This window comes from Gamsiella multidivaricata, assembly GCF_025024155.1.
Source record: "Gamsiella multidivaricata strain RSA 2152 chromosome Unknown BC939scaffold_95, whole genome shotgun sequence".
In the NCBI taxonomy this organism is placed as follows: Eukaryota; Fungi; Mortierellomycota; class Mortierellomycetes; order Mortierellales; family Mortierellaceae; genus Gamsiella; species Gamsiella multidivaricata.
This window is the reverse complement of record NW_026251803.1, coordinates 41,912-63,358: the sequence shown is the minus strand read 5'-3', so window position 1 is coordinate 63,358 and position 21,447 is coordinate 41,912. Positions and strand designations below refer to the sequence as shown.

Below are 21,447 nucleotides of genomic sequence, written 5' to 3'. Positions count from 1 at the left end.
TACATTCGAAAAGTATCAACGTGGCAGTCTCTACGCGTGTCATTTGCCCCATATACACGGCGCGTGTAAGGAGCACCCTGATAGGTAATATGTCTGCGCATGTAAACAAAAGACCCCAGCGTACTAAATACAGAATGCTGCCAAACAAACATTGGAATCGGGAGTAAAGAACAAGCATCCTCTAGACCATGATGAATATGAGGTCCTATCCTCTCTTTCATTGTTGCATTAATAACACTCCTTGTCTACAAACAGTCTCTCATAACCTCAGCGCTTTAGTCATCATTATGCTGACGGCGAGCCGCAAGCTATAAACAATAACACCAATAAAGAGGGCCATGAAATGAGAAATTTTGTCGATCATTGACATACTATCCCTTCGACAAAAGCAAAAACGTCAAAAAACTTACAATTTCCTGCAGAGACTTTCCACCAGTAGCAGGTCTGGCTGGGATAGTGGGCTTTGGTCCTGCAACGGGTGCACGTGGCGGAACCACGGGCTTGGGTCCAGTTGACGGTTTGGCCGCGACCGCAGGTGCAGGGCGACGAGCAGCCGGCATAGGACTTGAACTCGCTGCAAGAGCTGGAGCTGGAGCTGTGTGGGAGCCACCGGCAGCTGCAGCCGCCGCGGCCGCCTTCTTGGCTTCGAGGGCCACCTTCCATCCTGGCACACCTCCAACGTTACCGGGCCCGCCGAATCCTGCATGAAGAGCATTCGTGTTGCTAGTCGCAGCTATAGGTGCCCGATCCTCGTTAGTTGAAATCGCTGTGTGCCGAGTCGTCGCTGGAGAACTGTTGGCAAAGCTTGTCTTCGATGTGCTTGCTGCTACGGCAGCTGGTGCTGCAGGGGGAGGAGGAGGCTGACGCTTCGCAGGGAGACTTGGCGGGGCGGGAGCGGGTTTGGGAACGGGTACCTCGACCAAGTAGTTGCTCGGGACCCAGCCCTCCTTGCCGTCCTTCTTGGCCAGCCACCATCCATTCTCGTCCTTCTCCAGAATCTCCATAAGATCATCTTTGACAAATGAAACCTCGCCCGCGTCCTGGGATTCAAAATTGTACACGGCCTTGTACATGGGCTTGCCAGGCGGCGATGGAGCAGCCTCCGGAGCGGGTGGTGGAGGCGGTGGGGCCTGGCGTTTGGCAGATGCGACTGTTGAAGACCCGCTCGACACAATGGATGTGCGCGCGGGTGCCTGCACAGAGGCACGTGGACTTGTAGGCGTCGCAGCTTTAGTGGCGGCTGGAGGACGACGAGCGCCCTGAGACGAACTCGCCTTCGAGGGGCCGCCCTTTCGGATTAGCTTGCCCGATGTGATGGGTCGTGGAGGCTTGGCAATACCTCCACAAGGAGGCCATGAGGGGCTGTCTGCAGGCTCGCCGCTGGGAACTGTGACAACATGGCTCTTATAAGTCTCAGTTTTGATGCGGTCGTCCTTGACAAACTTGATAGTTCCGGTCTTGTTCTTCTTCTTAGTGTATTCGCACCTATTAGATAGTACAAAATGCTTAGAATCCAAACTAATGTGCCCCAGATATGTGGACGAAATCATATTTTTGCTGAACTTACTGAGGTCCAACATTGACGCCAATGCGTCCGCCAGATCGTTGAAGTAAATGGGTGATGAGCTCCGTCTTAAAGTCGCACTCGAGGACAATGTCACCCTCCTCCGGATTCATGGTGTCGATAGAAAAGACCTGGTATAGCATAGAGGAGCCGCGTAAAATTAGATCGGTCTGATTGACCGTAGAGTCTTCCTGCCCAATGGGTACTATCAGTTCCTTACCATCCAGTCGTCGCGAAGGTTCGAAATCGACACCGCCTTGATAGCATTGAGCATGACAGTTCTCTCGCACTTCATGGTGAGCACCTTGCCGACTAGCTGAGAAACGACAAGATACATATTCGACGCAGTCTAAAGATACGGAGAGCTCATAGCGTCAGGACTAAGAACAAGGACCTGGTTTGCAGTGGCGAGACATGTGTAGGGTATGAGAAAAAACACTTACAAGAACCAATGTCCTTGGGCTGGGCTTACTCGAGCGCATCGCGCGAGCAACGAGCAGCTGCACTCTGGCAGAGAATACACAGAAGTCATTATCTAGTACAAATAGGAGAACACCGCTCGTTAGTGACGAAACTGTGGAACAACCCAGTGTTGTGGAGACGCTGTCATTAGCGATATCGCTTGTTCAAGTACCAGAGATACCGATGGCCTCCTTGATGAGTTGACCCTGTCCGCCCTTGTTGTTGACTCCGAGATAGTCTCCTAAGAAGCGGCGCATACTGACGAGCGAGAACCGTCTGCGTTCCTTTCTTCCCGCAAGAACCTGGTGGCCGTAATCACGGAGCTGCAGCCATCCAATCTGGTCCTTGTTCTTCCTCCAACACCGCTGAATGCGTGTAGCACATTCATTCTTGTATTTCATATAGTTTCTCCAAGCTCGCTGGATACGGATCGCCATGTTGTGCCAGTAGCGGTCGCGTAGATGCTCAAGCGCAAAGAGAGTTTCGGGGTGGCGAATAAAGACTTTGGTTGTTCCCATCTGCCACTCCTCGGGCGCGACACTTGTGTCCTTCAGGATGCGCTCAACGCCGCTTCGAGGATCTCCTTGCCAGGTATATTCTCCTGCATATGAGGTCTTTGGTGAGAGCAGATAGAATCGCTCCAAGAATTTCTCGTACGTCTGACGGGAGGCGAAGCCCGCGCGGCGGACACGAATGTTCTCGCAGAGTCCCAGGTACTTGACCTGATGAAGAACCATCTTGGAATCGAATTCCGTAGGTGACTTGTTGCTGTTGGGTTTAATGGTGCGAATGTACGAAGGCGTGCACTGCATCAGGTTCTGGACGAGAAGACCTGCAGAAGACTTGATCTTGTCACCAGCGGTAGGGGGACGCTTCTTGTTGTCAACGTCGACCGGCTCAGGGAACAGGCCGGCAAGGAACTGGTTGCTGGTCGAGGCAATCGTAGTCAAGATGTCTTTCGAGAGCAGATCCTTGTTTTTGTCGGTCATTCCTGATATCTGGTACATCACATCACCCGCATAGTGCTTCACCAAGAACGAGGCGCCGCGCGACTCAAAATGAGGGTTGGACGAGAGCCCATTCAGTCTCTGAACAAGAGAGTTATCCGCAGCGTTCGAATCCGCATGTGCAGTCGCGCAGGCATCATTCATGGCAGCAAAGATTCCAGGAGGACGCTTCTCCTCAATAAGGTCGCACACAATCTTATTGTTGAAGAAGTCGATCGGAGTCCATTGGATACGCTCCCTAACGTACTCCTCCTGCTCCGTCTTCAGGGTCAACTCGATGAAAATCTGCTGCAGCTTCTCGTTGACGTAGTTGATGCAGAGCTGCTCGAACGAGTTTTCCTCGAAAATCTCGAATCCGTAGATATCTAAAACCCCAATAGTGTAGGCATGGGCCCCACGTTGACGCAGCGACACATTGACACGGCTGACAATCCACTCGAACAAGTTGTTATAGATGGCCTTGCAAAGCGCATCTCGGACTGCACTAGCCTAGCATTTAAATTGATAATTTCCAGGGAATTGGTCGAGTCCTTTGCACGTTAGTACCGCTGTTGCCATCCTGAAGGTTGAGTGTCAATCGTGTGAATGCTGAGAAGGTAATGGTACCTGAACGCAATTGAGAGGAGACTCAAAAATGGACCCGCGTCGTCCACCACGCTGAGTCTCCACGACACGGATGGTTAGGGTCTTGATCAGCATCTCAGCATCCACCTCCATGATGTATGCAATAAAGGCAATCACTGGAAGCAAAGGTAGCAGACAAAGAAAAAAATACTTAATGCTCGGCCTGTCTTTGATGGACAATGACCCTTCGCAACATTGTAAATCCGTAGTTGGATCCCATACCTTCATTATCGGCGATCTGGGCGTACCCTCCGTCGTTCTCGACAAACTGGACATTTCCGAGCCACAGAATAATAGCCAGCATGCGGAAAATCTCATCCTGCTCCTGCTGTGAAAGTCCAATGACACCCATGGCTTGCTATAAGGCGACGAACAGTTAAGCAGCGTTGGTCAGCAATGCTCAGCTTGTTGCCAATTCATGCATCGATTACATCTAGCTTCGCGTACCAGTGTCTCGTTAAAGTCCTGAACATCGTCGATACCGTCCACGCTCAAACATCCGCTTCTATTGGTGATCAGGAAACTTTCAGGTCCCGTCATGCCAAATTGCTCTGTGAATTTGGATAGAGTACAGATCAGTTGCTGCGCTTGAACACGGTAACGACTACAAAAACAACGGATGCCGATGAAATATACCTTGATAGTTTGAGGGTGCTGCTTTGCAGTATTGGTAAAAGATGTGGAAATTTCTCTCGTTCTCGATCTGCCCAACGACACGGTTCTAGCGCGATGAAGAGAATAAAGAGTCCAAAACGTCAATTCTAATTGTGCTCAAAGTTGCCTCTGGAGTTCATCATGCACCATATATTTGCATTTATGCAGGCCAATGACCGAACCTTCTCCAGAAGATAATTGGTGATAACGGCTCCAACTGGTTCGCCCTGAGAATTGAACTGAATTTCCAAGTATTTACCCTATGGTATGCCATATCCATGCAGGAGAGAGTTCATTGTTAGCCTCATAAAAAACGGTACATTGCAACGCTCATCCGCAACACGAAAACCGAACGGCTCCTACATGGCGACTCGAGTTGTTGTTTCTCAGCGTCTTAGCGCATCCAAACGATTCCAATAGAGGATTGGTTGCTAGAACCATATCTTTGATCTCCTTGATTTGCGAAGACTCTCCTCCAGAGACTGTGGCAATATATTGCATGATCTACAAGCATGAACGTGATCCAATAGGCCAGCACAGTAAATGGTTAACCTCACACATTTCGATTACTTTGAGAGATGATCTGAAGCAGCAACTTACCCGTTTGGCAGCCTCTGTGTACATCGCAAGTAGAATAGGCAAAAATACATTTCAGTGACACTGGTTAGTTTAATATTCGTGATCCGGAGCGTTTGGACCGCATGCGCTGGCAACAGAACTTGCTCTCTTACCAGTCTTTCCAGCTCCAGATTCTCCACTGATAATGATGCACTGGTTTTCCTTGTACGCGTTCATTGTGTAGTAGGCGCTTTCTGCGATGGCAAAGACGTGGGGCGGCACCTTCACTCATATGAAGAAGACGTCAGACTGTCAACATACTTTCCTCCATAATTTAGGTTCCACAAGGCCAAAATACTTTCTGCTTCTCAACATTGTTCTCACTGCCAATTCTCCCACAGAACACAAGTCAGAGCACAAACAAAAGCGTCATCATCATACCTCGAGACGATTCTTGCCCTGATAGCTCTTCAAGACCTCGTCCGTGTAGATCCCGAGATCGCGGAAAGGGTTCACACTGATCAGCACATGTCCGATGTATGTCTAAAAAAAACAGTAGAGCCGTGCAGGCAGCCGAAAGTATGAACGGATCAATGATTGAGAGGAATCCATTCAATAGCTCTACGAATCCATGAATAGACCATGAACCGTGGAGAGCACTGAAGCAGATCAAACATGCCATTGGAAAATATCATTGACAGGTTCCTACGTAGATCTCTTGGTTCTCGAATCGCTTCTTCAGGTTCTCATTGATGGTTTCATTTTGAATCTTGGTCAGCAAGGTCATATCGCTCACTCCGGCCGACTTTTTCTTAACGCTTTCCTGGAAAAAGTTGGCCTTTTGTGGCGCGCTGGATTTTTTCGACTTTGGCGCCTACATGCAGCAGAGAGGCAAGCAGTATTATCAGCGACAAGTGGTGACAGGGGCCTTTGCTTAGACGTGGGCGGGCCCCTCTTTGGAGAAGTCTTCCCGGGAGCGGTGTGCAGCAGTGCGCACTTGTGAGAGACGACGTTCATTACCATAATGACTGTTTATACGATAGACCTGACGGGTGCAGGAAAGATAAGTAGGGACGGGGTTGGTTCAGGAAGGAGGTTTGAGAAGGAGGAGCGGGTGGTGGGAGAGAGGGAGGGGGAGGGGGAGGAGGAGGGGGGCTGGAGAAGGTCTGGTAGAATGGAGAGAGATGAGAAGGATGGAAGGATGAGCAGAGTTGGGGGAAGATGGAGCGTTGGAAAGCGTGTTTTGTGAAAACGAATGACGTTTCAGAGTACTTGTACTCCAGTTCAGGCACGGCCGTAAAATTGCGGGGTCAGTCCATTTGGACCTCCTCCGCAGAACACAGCTCTCAGCAGACACACAGGATGCCTCTGCGCCAATGATAGGCAAGAGGGGACCTGCTCCTCGAAGGCCCTCAAGAACATGACCAATATACTGCACATACCAAGAAAAGCGCGTATCGAGGGACGACCTTGCACGAGGGGATACCAGCAGCCTAGGGATCTATTTCCGTGTCCGCATCCATATCGCCTGCTCATTTAAGGCAGCGGTCCCAAGGCTGCCGCAAAGTCAGGCATCTATTGTTTACCAATATTGATGGCTGTCTGAGGAGCCTTGGCCCTCAAGACATAATCAATGTAACTCACCTCCAGCTCTTAGGGGAGAGAATCGGCAACAGTTACATGTATGAAGCATGAGGGAACACCTAAGGACATGGACGATCTACATATACAAATGATCCGATCCACCTATCCTTCTCCTACCACCGGAGGACTCAGCCCTCTGAAGCGAATATAGTGGCAATAATGATGATGGTATTATAAGCAATAATTGAAGGCGCAGGTTCGCTCTGGCCACCGCCGATTGTCTCATTGAGGCTGGTTGATTGTGCGCACAACCGTTTGGTGGCGAATAAAGGTGGGCTATGTTTGTGACGATTTGGCTGCGGATGAACGCGCGCGCCATAGAAAGACCTGCCATCTTTGGAAAGAAAGATGCGCGTGTCTTGAGGAGATGATAGGCACAGAGTCGATAGGCCTTCTTAGTATAGAAACTAAAGGGACTTGTGCTGTCAATATCGTTCTAGATGAAGGTCTCTTCCCCTGTCTGCAGTGCTATCCATATATAAGCACTCCAGACCTGGTACTTCCCGCCATGCAACCTTCATGATCTGTACTTTTCCTCTCCTCATCCTCTGTTCTCTGCTTTCATTTTCTCGCGTCCCGTTCCTCAGCCCTGTTCAGCCTACACTCTCTCCCTTTCGGTTCGCACCTTTGACTTCAAAGCCCAATACACACATACTCGCACAAAACGCTCGTATGTCAAAAACGACACAAAGCATCAAGGTGACAATCGTTGGCGGAGGCATAGGCGGACTCATCTTAGCCATCATGCTCGAGGCTGCCCGGATCAACTACATCGTCTTAGAGCGGTCTGCCAGTCTGCGCACCATAGGTAGCACCATCGCCCTCAATGCATGTTCGCTCCGCCTCCTCGAACAACTCGGTCTCTGGCCAGAGATCCAAAAGATCGCCAAACCTATCGGTGCCTTCCACCTCCAGCATGACGATCTATCCCACATCGGCTCCATCGACTTTACTTTTGGCGAGAAGCATTACGGTTATTATGGATACGTCATGGCCCGTCCCGATCTCTTCGAGCTCCTCAAGTCACGCATCCCAACTAAGAAGGTGTTGCTGCACAAAGCCGTAGTCGATGTCATTGAGAATGACTGCGGAGTGACCTGCAGATGTGCGGATGGGACGGAATATCGGAGTGATATCCTAGTTGGTGCCGATGGCGCTTACAGTAAGGTGCGAGAGAGAATGTACCATCACCTGAGGCTCCAGAACCGGCTGCCCTCCGAGGATGACCAACCCTTAAAACTCACGCACCTGTGCGTCCTCGGAGTGTCCAGCGCACTGGATCCAAAGGTCTTCCCTGCAGTAATGGACAAGTTCTCGAAGTTCGAACTCATGCTATTTCGAGAGCGTCGCTGTTCGGTAAGTTGCCTGTTCACCTTATGAAAGTCTAAAAGCGTCTGCCCTCAAGGCGAAGAAGTCGAGCATTAAGTTTATTCGACCTTACTTCCTTGTCATAAAGATTTGGTTGAGCCCCGTCCAAGGCAACAAGATCTCGTGGTGTTACGGAGGTGAAGTCGACCAGAGTCCGGAGAGTCCTCGTAACAAAGGCGTGAATCGGCGCTGGGGCAAAGTTCCAGCAAAAACTCGGTGGTTGCTCGAAGATATCTCCGAGCTGCCAACAGCCTATGGCTGCAAGGTTGGCGACATCATCAACACTACGCCAAAGGATCGCGTCTCCTCTGTGGCCTTAGAGGAGAAGTACTTTGAGACATGGCACACTAAGCGTGTTGTGCTTTTGGGCGATGGTAATGCTTATTACAGCTAGAATGATAGAGATGGAGGCAAATGCATTCTTTATTGGAAGGCAGTTGATCTCATTTCTTTTTTTTTTCTCACTTTCGAATTCGACTTGATACAATCAATCAGCATGCCACAAGGTAAGGCGCACTCTTCGCAAGGACTATCAACAGCAAAACGGAATTGAATTGGCACTCTAATTCTTTGCTTCCTCTTTTTTTTTTTGGTTAATGGTAGGTCCTTCCGTTTGCTGGTCAAGGCGCAGTGCAGGCTATGTTGGATAGCCTCTGCCTCGCGAACCTACTCCACGACCTGAAAGGCAATACCACTGCTGATTTTGAACAGGCCTTCCAATCTTACCACCAGCAGAGGTCAAGATCTGCGCGCAAGGCCGTTATTGGATCTCGCCTCTTTGGTCAATTTGTGGTGTCAAAGGGATATCTGGCTAAATGGGCCCGCAAGATCGCACTGAATCTGATGCCGCACTGGCTGACCAGGACCGTGACTGATTGGGTGATGCGTGATCGGCCGCAACTCTCTTTCCTCCCCATAATCGAAGACCGCGGACTCGTCAAAGCCTGGTGCCAACGACGATAAGCAGCTGTATGAATTGGATGAGAAAGACAGTGGTATGTAAATAAAAAGATAAGAAAATAACGAGACAATTTCAGCCTCTTCAGGAAGGAAAACCCTGGCTGATCTCGGGGCGTTCCGCAGAAGGAGGCTCTCCCCTTTCGAGGGAGTGGGCTTGCTATAAAAGAGGGGAACGGCCGCAAGGCCAATGAAAGACCGAGCGACAACTTTTATCTCCCTAGGTCTCCCGTGTGTGACGGGAGATTATTGTTCAAAGAAGAACTGCTTTGCCCCGCTTGAGGCAGCAATTTATAGGAGCCACAAGGCAGTCCAAATTCCGCCGCCATGTGTGCCTAGACTTGTGGGGGCCTATCGTCGAGCGAGTCACCAATTGCCTAAATGCTCTCTTTTTGGGGTCCCGCTGACTGCTTTCACGAGTGCCCTATTGAGGGCGCTCCTGCAGCTGTTCCCAAGTTCGTGATCTCTCTCATAACGAACTGCTAGCGGACTGAGCACGGTGCAAATCACATTTGGGCATGTTGCTTTCAAACGAGCACAGAGAAGAGGGACCACAACACCAAGGCTAAAAGAATTGTTCGCGTGGGTCCGTTAAAAATATCATTTAGTAACGAGTGTTGAAATAATGAGAAGAGCGATGTAGTAGTTTATAAAATGCGACAAATAGCACAAGTGATGGGTATAGTGGTCCAGCTCTGGGGCGCAGACTACTTGGTAACATCCACAGAACCAAAGCGCTCTGATCAAAGCATCGTTTTTAGTGATCGAGCTCGTCACAGAAAGCCCTAGCGAATCCTCCAATGCTGACTGTCATCGCCAGAGTCAGTGTTCTATTAGTATCAAATCCATAACAACCTAGGCTACATGCCTCCCGGAGAGTATATTTATTAGATATAGTGCAGGACATCTAGTCGCGACTGTACACAGAAAACGTTGAAGCTCAAAAGCCTTTGAACTAGAGGTCATATTGACAAACGGCGAACGTTGGTTTGTAGAGGGAAGGGTAATGCGCACTTTAATGACCCAAACTTCGATTCAGCGGTTGTATTTGAAAGTGAATAGGCGTTTCTAATCAAAAGTCTTATGCCGCGACTAGATACCCAGCACTGTAGAGTATTAGATTTAACATACTGTGAGCGTGCATAGCCGCTATGTGCACATCTTATAAGGTCCTGTAGCTAGAAGCGCATAAAACAAATCAGTTCCGAGCTAATACCTCAAGGCTTCGCGTTGCTACAGCGATCTCTTCCTGGTCGGCGTCCATATTGTAGGAATATCCTCACAGATATGCTTCAACTCCCTTATCATCTTCATGACATGATGGTACTCCTCCTCTTCGTTGTCTCACGTTGCTTCCCTAACGTCCTGGTCTACCAACTCTAAACAATCCTACCGCCATTGAAGAGATAACTGCACTATATTAACCTATGTAGTACGTACGAGCAGAGAAGAGTACCCTTAATGTGGTGTAGACGGGAACCGCTTTATAAGGTGCCCGTCTGCCCTAGAAATAAAGTGCTGAACAACCAAAAGAGATGTATCGAGTACTTATGTTGGTGCCAGAGCGCCATTGTCCGCCTAACATGCTGAGATGGATGGGTTGAACGAATGGTACAAGGCGACAGCAGAGCTTTCGGTATTGGACTAGGCAAAGGAACATGTGACTAAATATCTGACTGTATTTTTCACCTTAAGAATAGCCCGTTCAGAGAGGACCGATTTACATTCGAAAAATGCGTAAAACCCATTTTCGACTATACTTGGCAAACAGTGAGGTATAACTGGTATAATTGCATATCCTTTGTCGTCGCAGATGTTTCGAACCCCAGCCCAATCAATTCTAGAAGTTCACGTGGTAATTTAGGAAGGCGTTGATCAGGGAAATGAGGTTGTAGATGTGTGCGCAAGCATTTTATGGAGCCACCAGACATATTTTTCAAAAAAAAAAAAAAAAGTGAAAAGAACCCATAGTATGGCATGCTCAGTCCCTCGTCAATATTCCGAAATATTCGTTGTGCATATCTGTTCTTAATCTGACACCCGCAAAGCGATTGGTTACAGAGTCAGTAGTGGTCTCAGGCATCCGGATGGGAGAGCCTTGGGTCAGGGCTGATCGAGGAAATTACCTGTTGCACGCTGACAAGAAACGGATCCTGGTACCTGAACTGGTCCAATGAGGCGTCTGCGGAGATTTGATATAAACCAAAAATGAGGATCAAATGCATCGTCGGCGGCTATTAAAAATACGGTTGAAAAGTGGATCTCGAAGTAGAAACAAACCATGCCATGCTTGCGGCTGGACTCTGGCAGGAGGGGTTCATCAGAGTAGCACTGCAGTGAGAGGCAAGAGGCTCTTCCCAAAAATATTCAGAGACAGTTAAAAGTGTGGCATAGACATAGGGACTGATGTGCAGGACATCAACCTGGAGCCAGCCGCATGTTTGGTAGAGTACGATACTGTAAAACTGTTCGAATGTAGTAATGTAGTTTTGTCCCACGATGGGCGATCAAATCAACCGTAAACGGCATAACTCAATTCTGCTAAAAATTGATATGAATTTTTATCGTGGAGGGTACTTGGGCAGCGCCAATGAAGGCCATCGCTCATGTTTGTCGCACAAAAAGACTAGATCGATTTACCCACGGTAAATGGTGTCCATTTGCGGCCTGTAACGAGGAAGTTAATGCCCGGTACCCGTTGGACTATCCCAATAAGATTCTCCTGGCAAATTACAGCTACGAAGCGAGTAAAACAAGAGTGGGGCAAATACCACTGCCCTAGTTGCTAATTGCTTATTGTGCCTATACGGAATCATGTATGTACCACCGGACATGAACGTCAAACACCAACAACCATATCTGTGTAACATCCTCAATTGCCAACGCCTGTAGCCGGTGCAGGAGATGCCATAGACTATCCATTCATATCCGGTTTCAACGCTAAGCGTCTCTCCAAATGAGATGAAATTCTAGAACACGCGACACTGTTCCTTTGGATGCAGCCTCCATTCTCCGTCTGAATGCCAGTATCCAATCAGTGATAACGGACACACCTCCACATGGAGGAGTCGGGGCTTGGATAGGATTTAGCTGTTCAAGGTTTTCTGTCTAATCGAAGGAAGGTCTTTCAGCAAATTGCAAGCGGGATTCAGAAAACGACGGATGTGGCTCCGAGAGGCGCACCCACAGGATTCTCTGCCTTTTTTCCTTTCGCCCTTTTGTCAATCATCCTATGGCTAGTGTAGCAAATCGATTTGCAGCAAGCTCTTTAGTTGCTCCTTATGGGAAGTCTATGACGGTGCAATAACCGCGAAGGTTGAAGGGGTTGGGCTGCTAGATCCCGGGAGAGCATGCAGACGAGAGAGAGTCATTGTTGTCGCAGCGGGCTAGTACCGAGGAATGAGCAGTATGATCACACCGTTGTCTTGAACTGTTTACAAGGACGAGCTAAATTGGGCGATCGAGCTTGCTCGTGCCCTTGTTTGGACTGGGCCAGAATGGAGGCCTGAGTCAGACACCGCTGGGGAACGTCTAGAAGCGCTGGAAGGGGCGAGGGTGTCGTCACCAATCGAGCCGTGTCCGTTAGACTCTTGGTCCTCCTGTCAATCGGCAGCCTAGCCGTGCCCGCCCTCCCTGTGATTGGCGCAGCCCCAGGCGCGTACAACTATAAGAGGGGGCCGTCCCTCTCTCCGCTGCTCCCTCTCTCTCGGATTTTTTTCATTTTTTCATTTCTTTGTTTGTCTCTCTGCTCATCGCGCCTCTGCCCCCTCCGCCCCCAGATCCCTCGCTCCCCACATTCCTCTCCCCCCAGCCATGGATGACCACGAGAAAGGACGCAACGAAGTCCTCGGCACCAAGGAGATCCAAGATGCCTACCCCATGAAGGAAGTCAGCGAGGACCTTGTCCCCGACAACCTCCAGGTCCCCGGCCCCATCCCCTTTGCCGCCTGGCTCATCATCGTCAGTAAGTCAGCCGTCTGGTATCCGTTGGCTCATGTGTGACATGAATCAGCTCTGACACAATAAATTTCTATGTCCTTGTTCTACCTAGCTGAACTGTGTGAGCGCTTTTCCTTCTATGGCGCCTCCATGCTGTTCCAGCGCTATATGCTGACGCACCTTGACCTCACCAAGGGCAGTGCCACCGCCATCTCGCGCGGATTCTCCTTCTTTTCCTATATCACCACCATCTTTGGCGCGATCGTCGCCGATAAGTGGCTCGGAAAGTACAAGACCATCTTGATCTTCGCCATCCTCTACACCCTCGGTCTCGTCCTCTTAACCGTTTCCTCCATCGACTCGCTCAAGGACACCGTGGGCTTGCCCGGGTTCGTTGTTGCCCTTTACTGCGCCATCTCCTGGGGAACCGGCGGTATCAAATCCAATGTCTCGACTTTTGCTGCCGAGCAGATCCCTGCTGAGGATTACCCCCATCCCACTAAGACCGGTGTCACCATCAACCATGCCATCACCGTCGAGCGCGTCTTCCGTTACTTCTACATGGCCATCAACATCGGCGGTATGCTCGGTCAGGCCATCACCCCCGCTGTCTCCGAGAAGGGTTGGGACCTCGCTTTCATGATCCCTGCCATCGTCTTTGTTATCGGCATCATCATCTTTGCGCTCGGCAGGTCCAAGTATTATGATCGACCTCCCAAGGGTAACGTTCTCGGCGAGACCTCCCGCTGTCTCATCTATGCGTTCAAGCACCGCAAGGAACGTGTTCCTGGCACTCACTGGATCCAGGGTGCAGCCCCGAAGACGGATGACTCGCTCGAATGGAACACCAAGTTTGTGGACGATCTTGAGCGCACCTACCACGCTTGCAAGGTTTTCTTGGTTTACCCCGTTTACTGGGCTCTCTACAACAACATGAACGACAACTTTGTCAACATGGCCATCAACATGCAGCGCCCAAGCTGGCTCAAGCCCGAGCAGCTGTCCTTTGTCAATTCGGCCGTCATTGTCATCTTCATTCCCATTCTCGACATCGTTATCTTCCCTTTTCTCCGCAAGGCTGGTTTCAAACTTGGACCCATCAACCGCATCATCATTGGTTTCTCTATCGTCACCTTCTGCTTCATCTACGTTACAGTTCTCCAGCACTTTCTGTACAAGGCAGGACCCTACTACGACTTTACTGGCAAGGACCCCCATAACCCCGGTGTCGTCATCGACATCCCTTCGGACATCAGCCTTGTTATCAATGACATCACGATCTGGACTCAATTGCCTGCCTACATTTTGATCGGTATCTCTGAGATCTTTGCATCCGCCACGGGCCTCGAGTTCGCGTTCCGCTCCGCTGCGCCCGAGCTCAAGTCTGTGGTCATGTCACTATTCCTGGCCACGAACGCCTTTGGATCGTTGATCGGAATGATCCTTGCTATCTGGTCGAACGACCCCAACTTTGTCTACGTTTATGCTGCTCAGGCCGCGGCCATGTTCGTCATGACTGGACTGTTTGCTTGGAAGTTTGCCCACCTGGACAACATCATTTAAAAAAGAGGGATCGGTGCCGTCACTTTTGTGTATCCTTCCTGTAGAGACTTTATTCTTTCATATTCTCCTCTCCAACTTTCTAATTGTATAGTGCAAGAGCCTCGGATCGTGCTTTTCTTTTCTTTTTTTTTTTTTTTTTGAATTTGTGGTTTTATCGTTTGCTTACCCCACATCGCTATCATCATTACTATTACCACCGTTACCACTATCACCGCCACCTGTAATTTTATATAATTTTTCCTCTGAAGGAAGTGAGTAATAAACAAGCATCTCGAGATACGGAATTGCGTTCTATCAGGCTAAAGCAGGAGTGTGGAACGATGTCGGTACAGACTCGGATACTCTTCAAACTGTTTAGATGTCCGTCTTCGAGAAAAAAAAATATATGTGATCGTCTAATGGTGACACGAGAGGAACACCCTGCATCTCATTTTTCTAATCTCTACTATTATGGAGAGGTTTGAGGCCCCGCCATTGACAGTTGATACTGTCCGAGTCTTTGATAGGCTTGGCTTGTGATAAAAGAGTTATACCTCTTTAAGTCGATCGAGCTGTACAATCGGAGAGGGTTGTTAGAGGACTCTTGCTTTGGCGAGCCTGTGGAAGACCAGTGACACAAAAACCCTCCGTTGGCACCACCTTGCGGAATACAGCGCACTGTTGTTTTTGTTCTTGTGTGTGTTTTTTTTTTTTTTTTTTTGGTAGGGGCTCATGCCACTCCAGATGCACAAAAGAGGGTATCCCACCCATGGCTTTGACCCGTTTGTTTTCTTGCCATGTTTGTTTTCTGATTTGTTGTGTGTGCATGATTGTTTGCTATTTTGGTGTAGGTTCCGGTTGTCCAAAGCTCCATATCCACATTGCTGGGTTATTTCTACTTAAAGTCTGCTAGGGGTGTTCGTAAGCAGAAATGAGCGAAAAAAAAAACAGACAAGAGCCAAGGCTCCATTATCGTGATCGAGAGAACGATAAAAAAAAAAAAAAAAAACCAGGAATGAGCAATTGGTTCTGGATCCGGTTGCACAAGCGACAAAGTCCAGAAAATGAGCACAGCGGCACTTTCTTGTTGCTCAGTTGTATCAAAAGATGGAACTTTTTTTTTTTGTGAAGCATGGCAGACCATGTAGTCTGCGGTGCACAGATGTTGAATGCGAAGCTAGACTAACATGTCCTTCCTTCCAGAGCAAAAAAAACTGCATCCTTCTTGAGGATTGTGGGCGAATCATCATAAACTCACACATGTCTCTCTCTCATCATCATGATATCGGCGGAAAGACCGCCTATCTTTTGTCGGATGCAAGGCAGGGGCTCAAAGAAAGATTGTTTTTTTTTTGAGCAATACTGTTAGTGGTCGCAAGGCTAGTGAGATTTGCAGGATGCAAAGGTTGACCTAAATACATAGTCAGTGTTGCTCTATCATCATGACGATGAATAAATGAACGTACTAAAGCTCTTAACGGCCTTGAAGGTTGCAAGAGTTGAACGGAAAAAACAATTGGCTGAATGAAGTGTTACAAGCATGGATACCTTACTCGCTTGGTTGTTCCTGGGTGATGTATGTGCGCGAAAAACAGAAACACGAAGCACAGACACAGTCAGTCAGGTTTACGGGGGCCGGACAGGTCCCAGGATCAGATAGAGCGGCAAACGTCGCAGATCGTGTGCCCGGACAGGATGGACGTGGTCTTGCAAGATGCGGGTTAGATTCTGCAGGATAGTCTAAGACTGTTGCTGTTGAGATGCAAGATGAAAAGATGATTTCTACAAGAGATAGGTATATGAGCGGCTTTATTTGGGTTTTCGGTTGGCGATTGCTCTTAGTAATTCAAGTTCAGCTCTGGTATCGCTCTCGGATGCTTCGGTTGCCGCGTTGCGACTGAGAGTGAGTGGGTGCATTCGTGGGCGTTTGCGCGGGTGCGCGGTGGGAGTGGATGGGTGGGGGGAGTGTGAATGTATCGTTGTATGCGTCTGCTGTTGTCGTTGCAGTTGTTGCTGTTGCAGTTGTTGTTGCAGTTGTTGTTGCAGTTGTTGTTGTTGTTGTTATTGTTGTTGCAGTGGTTGCAGTGGTTGCAGCTCGCTGCTGTAATCAGTCTGCGAGGGCAATGGTCAATGACTTCAGTATCACGTTCATAAACGGGTTCAATACGATATGATATATTGATTGACTGAGGCTCCACCTTGTGCGGTCCACCTCCGGTGTGTATGGGACGCGGTATCACCATCGCATCATATCCGTCACCCTCGCACTCCCTCGCACTCTTTCGCCCACCACACCACTCCTCTTGCGCTCTCCCACTCTTTCTCCCGCTCTCTTCTCTCTCTCTCCCGCTCTTTCGCACATACACACGCACCAGCACACATCGCTCTCATTCTCATTCTCATCCTCATTCTCATTCTCATTCTTAATCTCATTCTCATCGCTGCTTGCTGCTCCTCAACTGATCATCTAATGACCTTGTCCCCCTCCCCCGCTCTCCTTGGCCGCCTATCCCTCATTTAATCCTATCCGCATTTACACCCACACCCACACACCAGCCCGTTTATTTAGCCCACCTCTCTCCCTCCCTCTCTCCCTCTCTCTCCCTCCCTCCGTCGTCTTCCTCTTGTCCTTGCCACGCTTTGCGAATGCGTTCCCTGAAGTAACAGACCGCAACAACCGACAGTCTGCAGTGGAACCAAGAACAAACAAAAGAAGTAAGGATCAAACCAAGGAAGAAATATCCCCCCCTCTTACCATCTCTTCTGGTGGTAAGTGCGCGCCCTTCAAGGCAGCCAATAATCTCAGCGCGTAACCTGCACTGTCCTCCTCCCGGGCCCATTCCACATGTGCATCCCCTATCACCCCTCCTTACCCCCTTTTGTTCCCCTGGTACCGAGTCCCAGGCACCAAAAGTGTTCGCAGTCGTGCAGGGGATCTACCAGGAGAGGGCCCATTGCTGGTCCCAGGCGATGCCCGCCCTCCGCCTTCGCACAGTAGCCCTGGAGACCGATGCAAGCGGCCCCTGTGCCTGCCCTCGACCCCATCTGTATATCCCAGTCTCCCCCCCCCCCCTTTTAAGAAGTGCTGCCCCCCTCCCCCCTCCCCCTCTCCTGTCTCGTCCCTCTGTATCACTGCATTTAATTGCATTTGCTCTGATTCATTTATCGCCTTGTGCAGCACTCCTATCCTCCGGTCCCACTGAGCACGTCTATATCCGCCACTAACCCCTCCCCTCCCCTCCCATGCCTTGTAGCGCCAGCAGCAACTCCCAGAGCACCTGTCTCCCTGCCGCGGCGCCCGCGACCAGCGTACTCGCAAGCCCCAGTGTTCACCCCCCAAATGAACCCCTCTGTCGCCAGCCCCTACACCCCTCCCCCTCCCCCACACCCAGACGACGCTCCCAGCTCCACGCTCCGCGCGCTCGACTTCCCCCTCAAGGCAACGCCGCTCCCGCCCATACCCTCCAGGACCACCAGCACCACCAGCACCCACGCAGCCGCCGCATCCTCCGCCGCAACACAGCCCTCCCCTGCCAGCCACATCCCCCAGATCCGCTACTGCTACTTCATCCCCGCTGCCTCCCTCGCCCCCCCCAGATCTCGGAATCCATCCTTAAGCCGAAAGCCCGTCTTCCTCACCCCACATGTCCAGGATCCCATGGATCTCTCTCCCAACTCCACACAGCCTCCCCCTCGTTCAAGCGACAGCAGCCACGCATCCATCTCTGCGCTCCATGTCCTGGGACCTCATCCGCCCCAGATCCAACTCCAGTTTCTCGAGGATCAACCGCTTCCACCGCCAACCATTTCAGAGTCATCAGCCCAGTCCTCGGACGTTGTCCTTGTCGAACGCAAGGACAGCGGCTATGGCGGTTCAATTACGAGGAGCTCGTCCTTGGCGACGTTCGGACGTAGTATTCGCAAAGTATTTTTGCGCCATTCTCACAGGGGATCTATCGATACCGTCGTGATGGCCGACCCCCCCGTCCTGGATTGTGGTATTTCGCAGGATGTACTCGACCACGAGAACTGGGCTCTGGATCTTGCGCAGCGACTCACTCTTGCGGCTGCGCCTGATGCAGTCACTACCTGGCTTGGTCAACTACCTGTGGAGGTATCTATGCCTCCCAGATCGACCACAGCACAGGAACATCCAGAGGAAACAGCCGATGCCAAGCTTTTGAACTCGGGACAGGACAGAAGAGAACATGGAATCGACCTTTGGACAGAGACTGAACTCGCAGAAGCAGCACAATCCTCAATCTTGCCTCGGTCAAAATCTGAGTTGACGATGAACCTGCTTCTGGGGTCGTCTGTCTCTCCTTCAGACGGGTCGTCGTCTACCGCGCGACCAACTGCCGGAAAATCACTGAGGAAGGTTCTCTCTCTCGAACATCTGGACAAGCCGCAGCCGCCACTCCCACTCAACACTCTGAGCGTTCTCGACAGTAAGCCTGTACCGGCGCTCCCAGTTGAAACAAAGCCAGCTGTCAGCAATACATCGCCACTGAACAGCCTTGCCCAGAGGTTGACTGGCGCTGCAGAGCTCGGCTTAGGAAAGGCTTGCGTCAAGAACACATCAAACAACCGCCGTCGTCCCAAAATCCACGAAATTTTCCAGGAATCTGTTAGCGAATCAATCATCTCATACAAGGCTAGGGAATCCAGCGAGTGTCGATGGTCAGGAGAAAGCATCGAGGAGCTTTTGGACGGGCCACCTTCAGAGCCAGGACCGCCCACAACTGCTTCGCCCGAAGACTTCGAAGGAGAGCACTATCTCGCTATCAAGCCTTCGTCCATGAGATCGACCAGGTTCTTCAAATCATGGACGGCATTGTCTGCTGCAGAGATCGAGAACCAGTCCCATGATGTGCGGCCACATTCTGAAGTGCTGCTTTCCAACTCGATCTTGAGTCTAGAGGAGATTTCGGCCGAGGTCGCAACAGTATCCCGCAGCACCTCTCTTCGTTCGCCAAATACAAGACGCGCTATACCACAGTGGGGAGAGCAGTCTCCAGCTACAGACATGCTCCAGTACAAGGAACAATCCAGTACGTCGTCTTTGGTTCCACCCAGACCCCTGTTCTACAGCAGGGGCGTCGCCTCTAGCGTCACATCCCTCGGTGAGACATCTACGTGCGGATCAGTGGACTCTTCAGTAGTCGACAGCAGTGCGGACGAGTGGGACGGACTCAGTCGTATGGCCCAGCATGCGCGGGAACAGAATGCGCGCTATAACGCCGACCTGAAGGAATTGCAGGCGCTGTTGTATAAGGCTGATCCGACCCATCGATTTTTGTACACTCCAATGCATTCCGCCAACACCTCCACCGGATCACTCACCCTTCCTTCGATTCCACCTTTGCCAACCAAAAAGGGCAGCAAGCCCGCCAAACGTCTTTCCAAAAAGGATGATTATATGAGCCACCGCATGAGTGCTTGTTCGCCCAAGCTTCTGCCTGTAGTTGGGAAGGCAAAGCCAAGAAGCAAGAGTCGCTTGAGCATGACATATGGCGGCGGAGAGCTCGAAGTTGTTAAACATGCCAAGGTAAACTTGACTGACCACCTGAAGATGAACACTTTTCCCTCCCTCCCTCCCTCCCTCCCTCCCTCCCTCCCTCCCTCCCTCCCTCCCTCCCTCCCTCCCTCCCTTCCTCCAAAAAAGAAAAACAAAAAAAAACCCCCAATCTAACATTTTATAATACTGACTGCAACAAAACGCTAGTTTGACACACCCGAAGCCATCGCCAGGAACAAAGAAATTCGCAAGTTCATTTCGCAGGAGATCCATACAACTGAAGTGAACTATCTGCAGTACTTGCGCATCATCCAAGAGGTAAAGTTGCTGTTTGCTTTGCTTTAGATTATCAGCTGAGTGTTTGTAAGAGACAATTGGAATGCATTTTATTAACTGACTTGTTGTATCCCGTTCTTTGCTTCGCTATTTGCAGGTCTTTGTGGAGCCCCTCCTCAGATCGCTCGAGACTGATAAGCCAATTATACCCAAATCCAACCCTCTCTTTCAGTTGTTGTCCCACATCTCTGCATTGACGGCTGTTTCCAGTCAGATATCCCAACGGCTGGGGGACTGTGTTCTTGATGAAGTCTGGTCAGACGAATCTAGTATGATTGGAACCATCTTCTTGGACGTCAAAGACTCTCTGTCGATTTTTTTGAAGTACGGTCAGTCGTATGGCAAGGGCATGAAGGCTCTCAGGACGCTTATGAAATCCAAGCGGACATCGATCTCTGCTGCACCCTTTTTCTCGCCGGTGATTTCGCCGACGGACATCTCCTCAAAAGCGCCAATGGCCGGAGGTCCTCGTATGGACAAGCGTCGATCGTTACCAGCTATCTTTTCGCTAAACTCTGCTCCAGGGGCACCATCGTCGGCCCTGTTGGAGTCTACTGGGTCCAAATCCAACACTGGTTCTGACCAGGCCAATGTCGGCAAGAGCAATACCGGATACACCTCCCGCAGCAACCATGGGACGCTAACGACCATCGGAGAGTTCTCCGAGTACCAGCATTTCCTCCGCAACTGTGTAGGAGGCAAGGAGACGACTAGCCGGTTCAGTCTTACGGACCTTCTTATCCTTCCTATTCAGCGAGTGACGCGTTATTGCCTGCTACTGAAGGACCTGAAAAAGCATACGGATGTCGAGCATCAAGATTATATCTGTATTGTTCATGCACTGGAGCAGCTGCACACCCTGGCTCTTGCTACCAACAATGTGCAACCATTATCCATGCGTCAGTGAAGGGTGCGAGTGCGAGTTCCTTTTCTTCTTTTTATTCATATTAATTTTTTTTTCCTTACTCTTTAATTTTTTTATTTTTTATTTCTGTCGTCTGTTCTTGTTTTACTGTAACATGGTTATTTGTCTTTGAGGCCTGCATGTTGTTGACATGGCTGGCAAGGCGTGGTCGTTTGCATTCATTTTATTCCTGTACTGTATTATAGCCCTGTAGAGTAGCACCTCCAAAAAGTACCAATAGTGTATAGTTCTCCTTATCCTTTCCACCGTCTTTGAGTCACAAAAACATGTATCTACAAGGAGTAATAGTTACCTTGTTTGCCCACCGAATCACGGTCAATCCAACGCTTGCAGTCAACGTATGCGCAGG

General features: G+C 50.1%; 4 protein-coding genes across 4 annotated transcripts; 3 read left to right on the top strand and 1 right to left on the bottom strand.

Annotated features, from left to right (window-relative positions):
• Positions 1-174: 174 nt before the first annotated feature.
• Positions 175-6,097, bottom strand: BC939DRAFT_466159 (P-loop containing nucleoside triphosphate hydrolase protein). Its single transcript, XM_051557612.1, has 17 exons — positions 5,890-6,097; positions 5,579-5,743; positions 5,311-5,412; positions 5,043-5,151; positions 4,912-4,925; positions 4,675-4,815; positions 4,494-4,571; positions 4,294-4,378; positions 4,105-4,208; positions 3,880-4,015; positions 3,640-3,773; positions 2,199-3,522; positions 2,008-2,099; positions 1,785-1,913; positions 1,568-1,695; positions 411-1,485; positions 175-308 (listed from the first exon to the last, which is right to left on the bottom strand). The coding sequence occupies exons 1-17, from the start codon at positions 5,890-5,892 to the stop codon at positions 276-278; spliced, it is 3,852 nt and encodes a 1,283-aa protein (XP_051407430.1). The 5' UTR covers positions 5,893-6,097; the 3' UTR covers positions 175-275.
• Positions 6,098-7,039: 942 nt separating this feature from the next.
• On the top strand, positions 7,040-9,255 carry BC939DRAFT_466157 (uncharacterized protein). Its single transcript, XM_051557611.1, has 4 exons — positions 7,040-7,869; positions 7,970-8,255; positions 8,377-8,387; positions 8,485-9,255. Exons 1-4 carry the CDS (start codon positions 7,186-7,188, stop codon positions 8,842-8,844), a joined length of 1,341 nt encoding a protein of 446 aa, XP_051407429.1. The 5' UTR covers positions 7,040-7,185; the 3' UTR covers positions 8,845-9,255.
• Positions 9,256-12,651: 3,396 nt separating this feature from the next.
• Positions 12,652-14,340, top strand: BC939DRAFT_507467 (POT family-domain-containing protein; the record flags this gene model as incomplete). Its single annotated transcript, XM_051560887.1, has 2 exons — positions 12,652-12,802; positions 12,890-14,340. The coding sequence occupies 2 exons, from the start codon at positions 12,652-12,654 to the stop codon at positions 14,338-14,340; spliced, it is 1,602 nt and encodes a 533-aa protein (XP_051407428.1).
• Positions 14,341-20,268: 5,928 nt separating this feature from the next.
• Positions 20,269-21,225, top strand: BC939DRAFT_332102 (Dbl homology domain-containing protein). The gene has a single exon (XM_051551605.1). It carries the CDS (start codon positions 20,445-20,447, stop codon positions 21,078-21,080), a length of 636 nt encoding a protein of 211 aa, XP_051407427.1. The 5' UTR covers positions 20,269-20,444; the 3' UTR covers positions 21,081-21,225.
• The last annotated feature ends 222 nt before the right edge of the window (positions 21,226-21,447 follow it).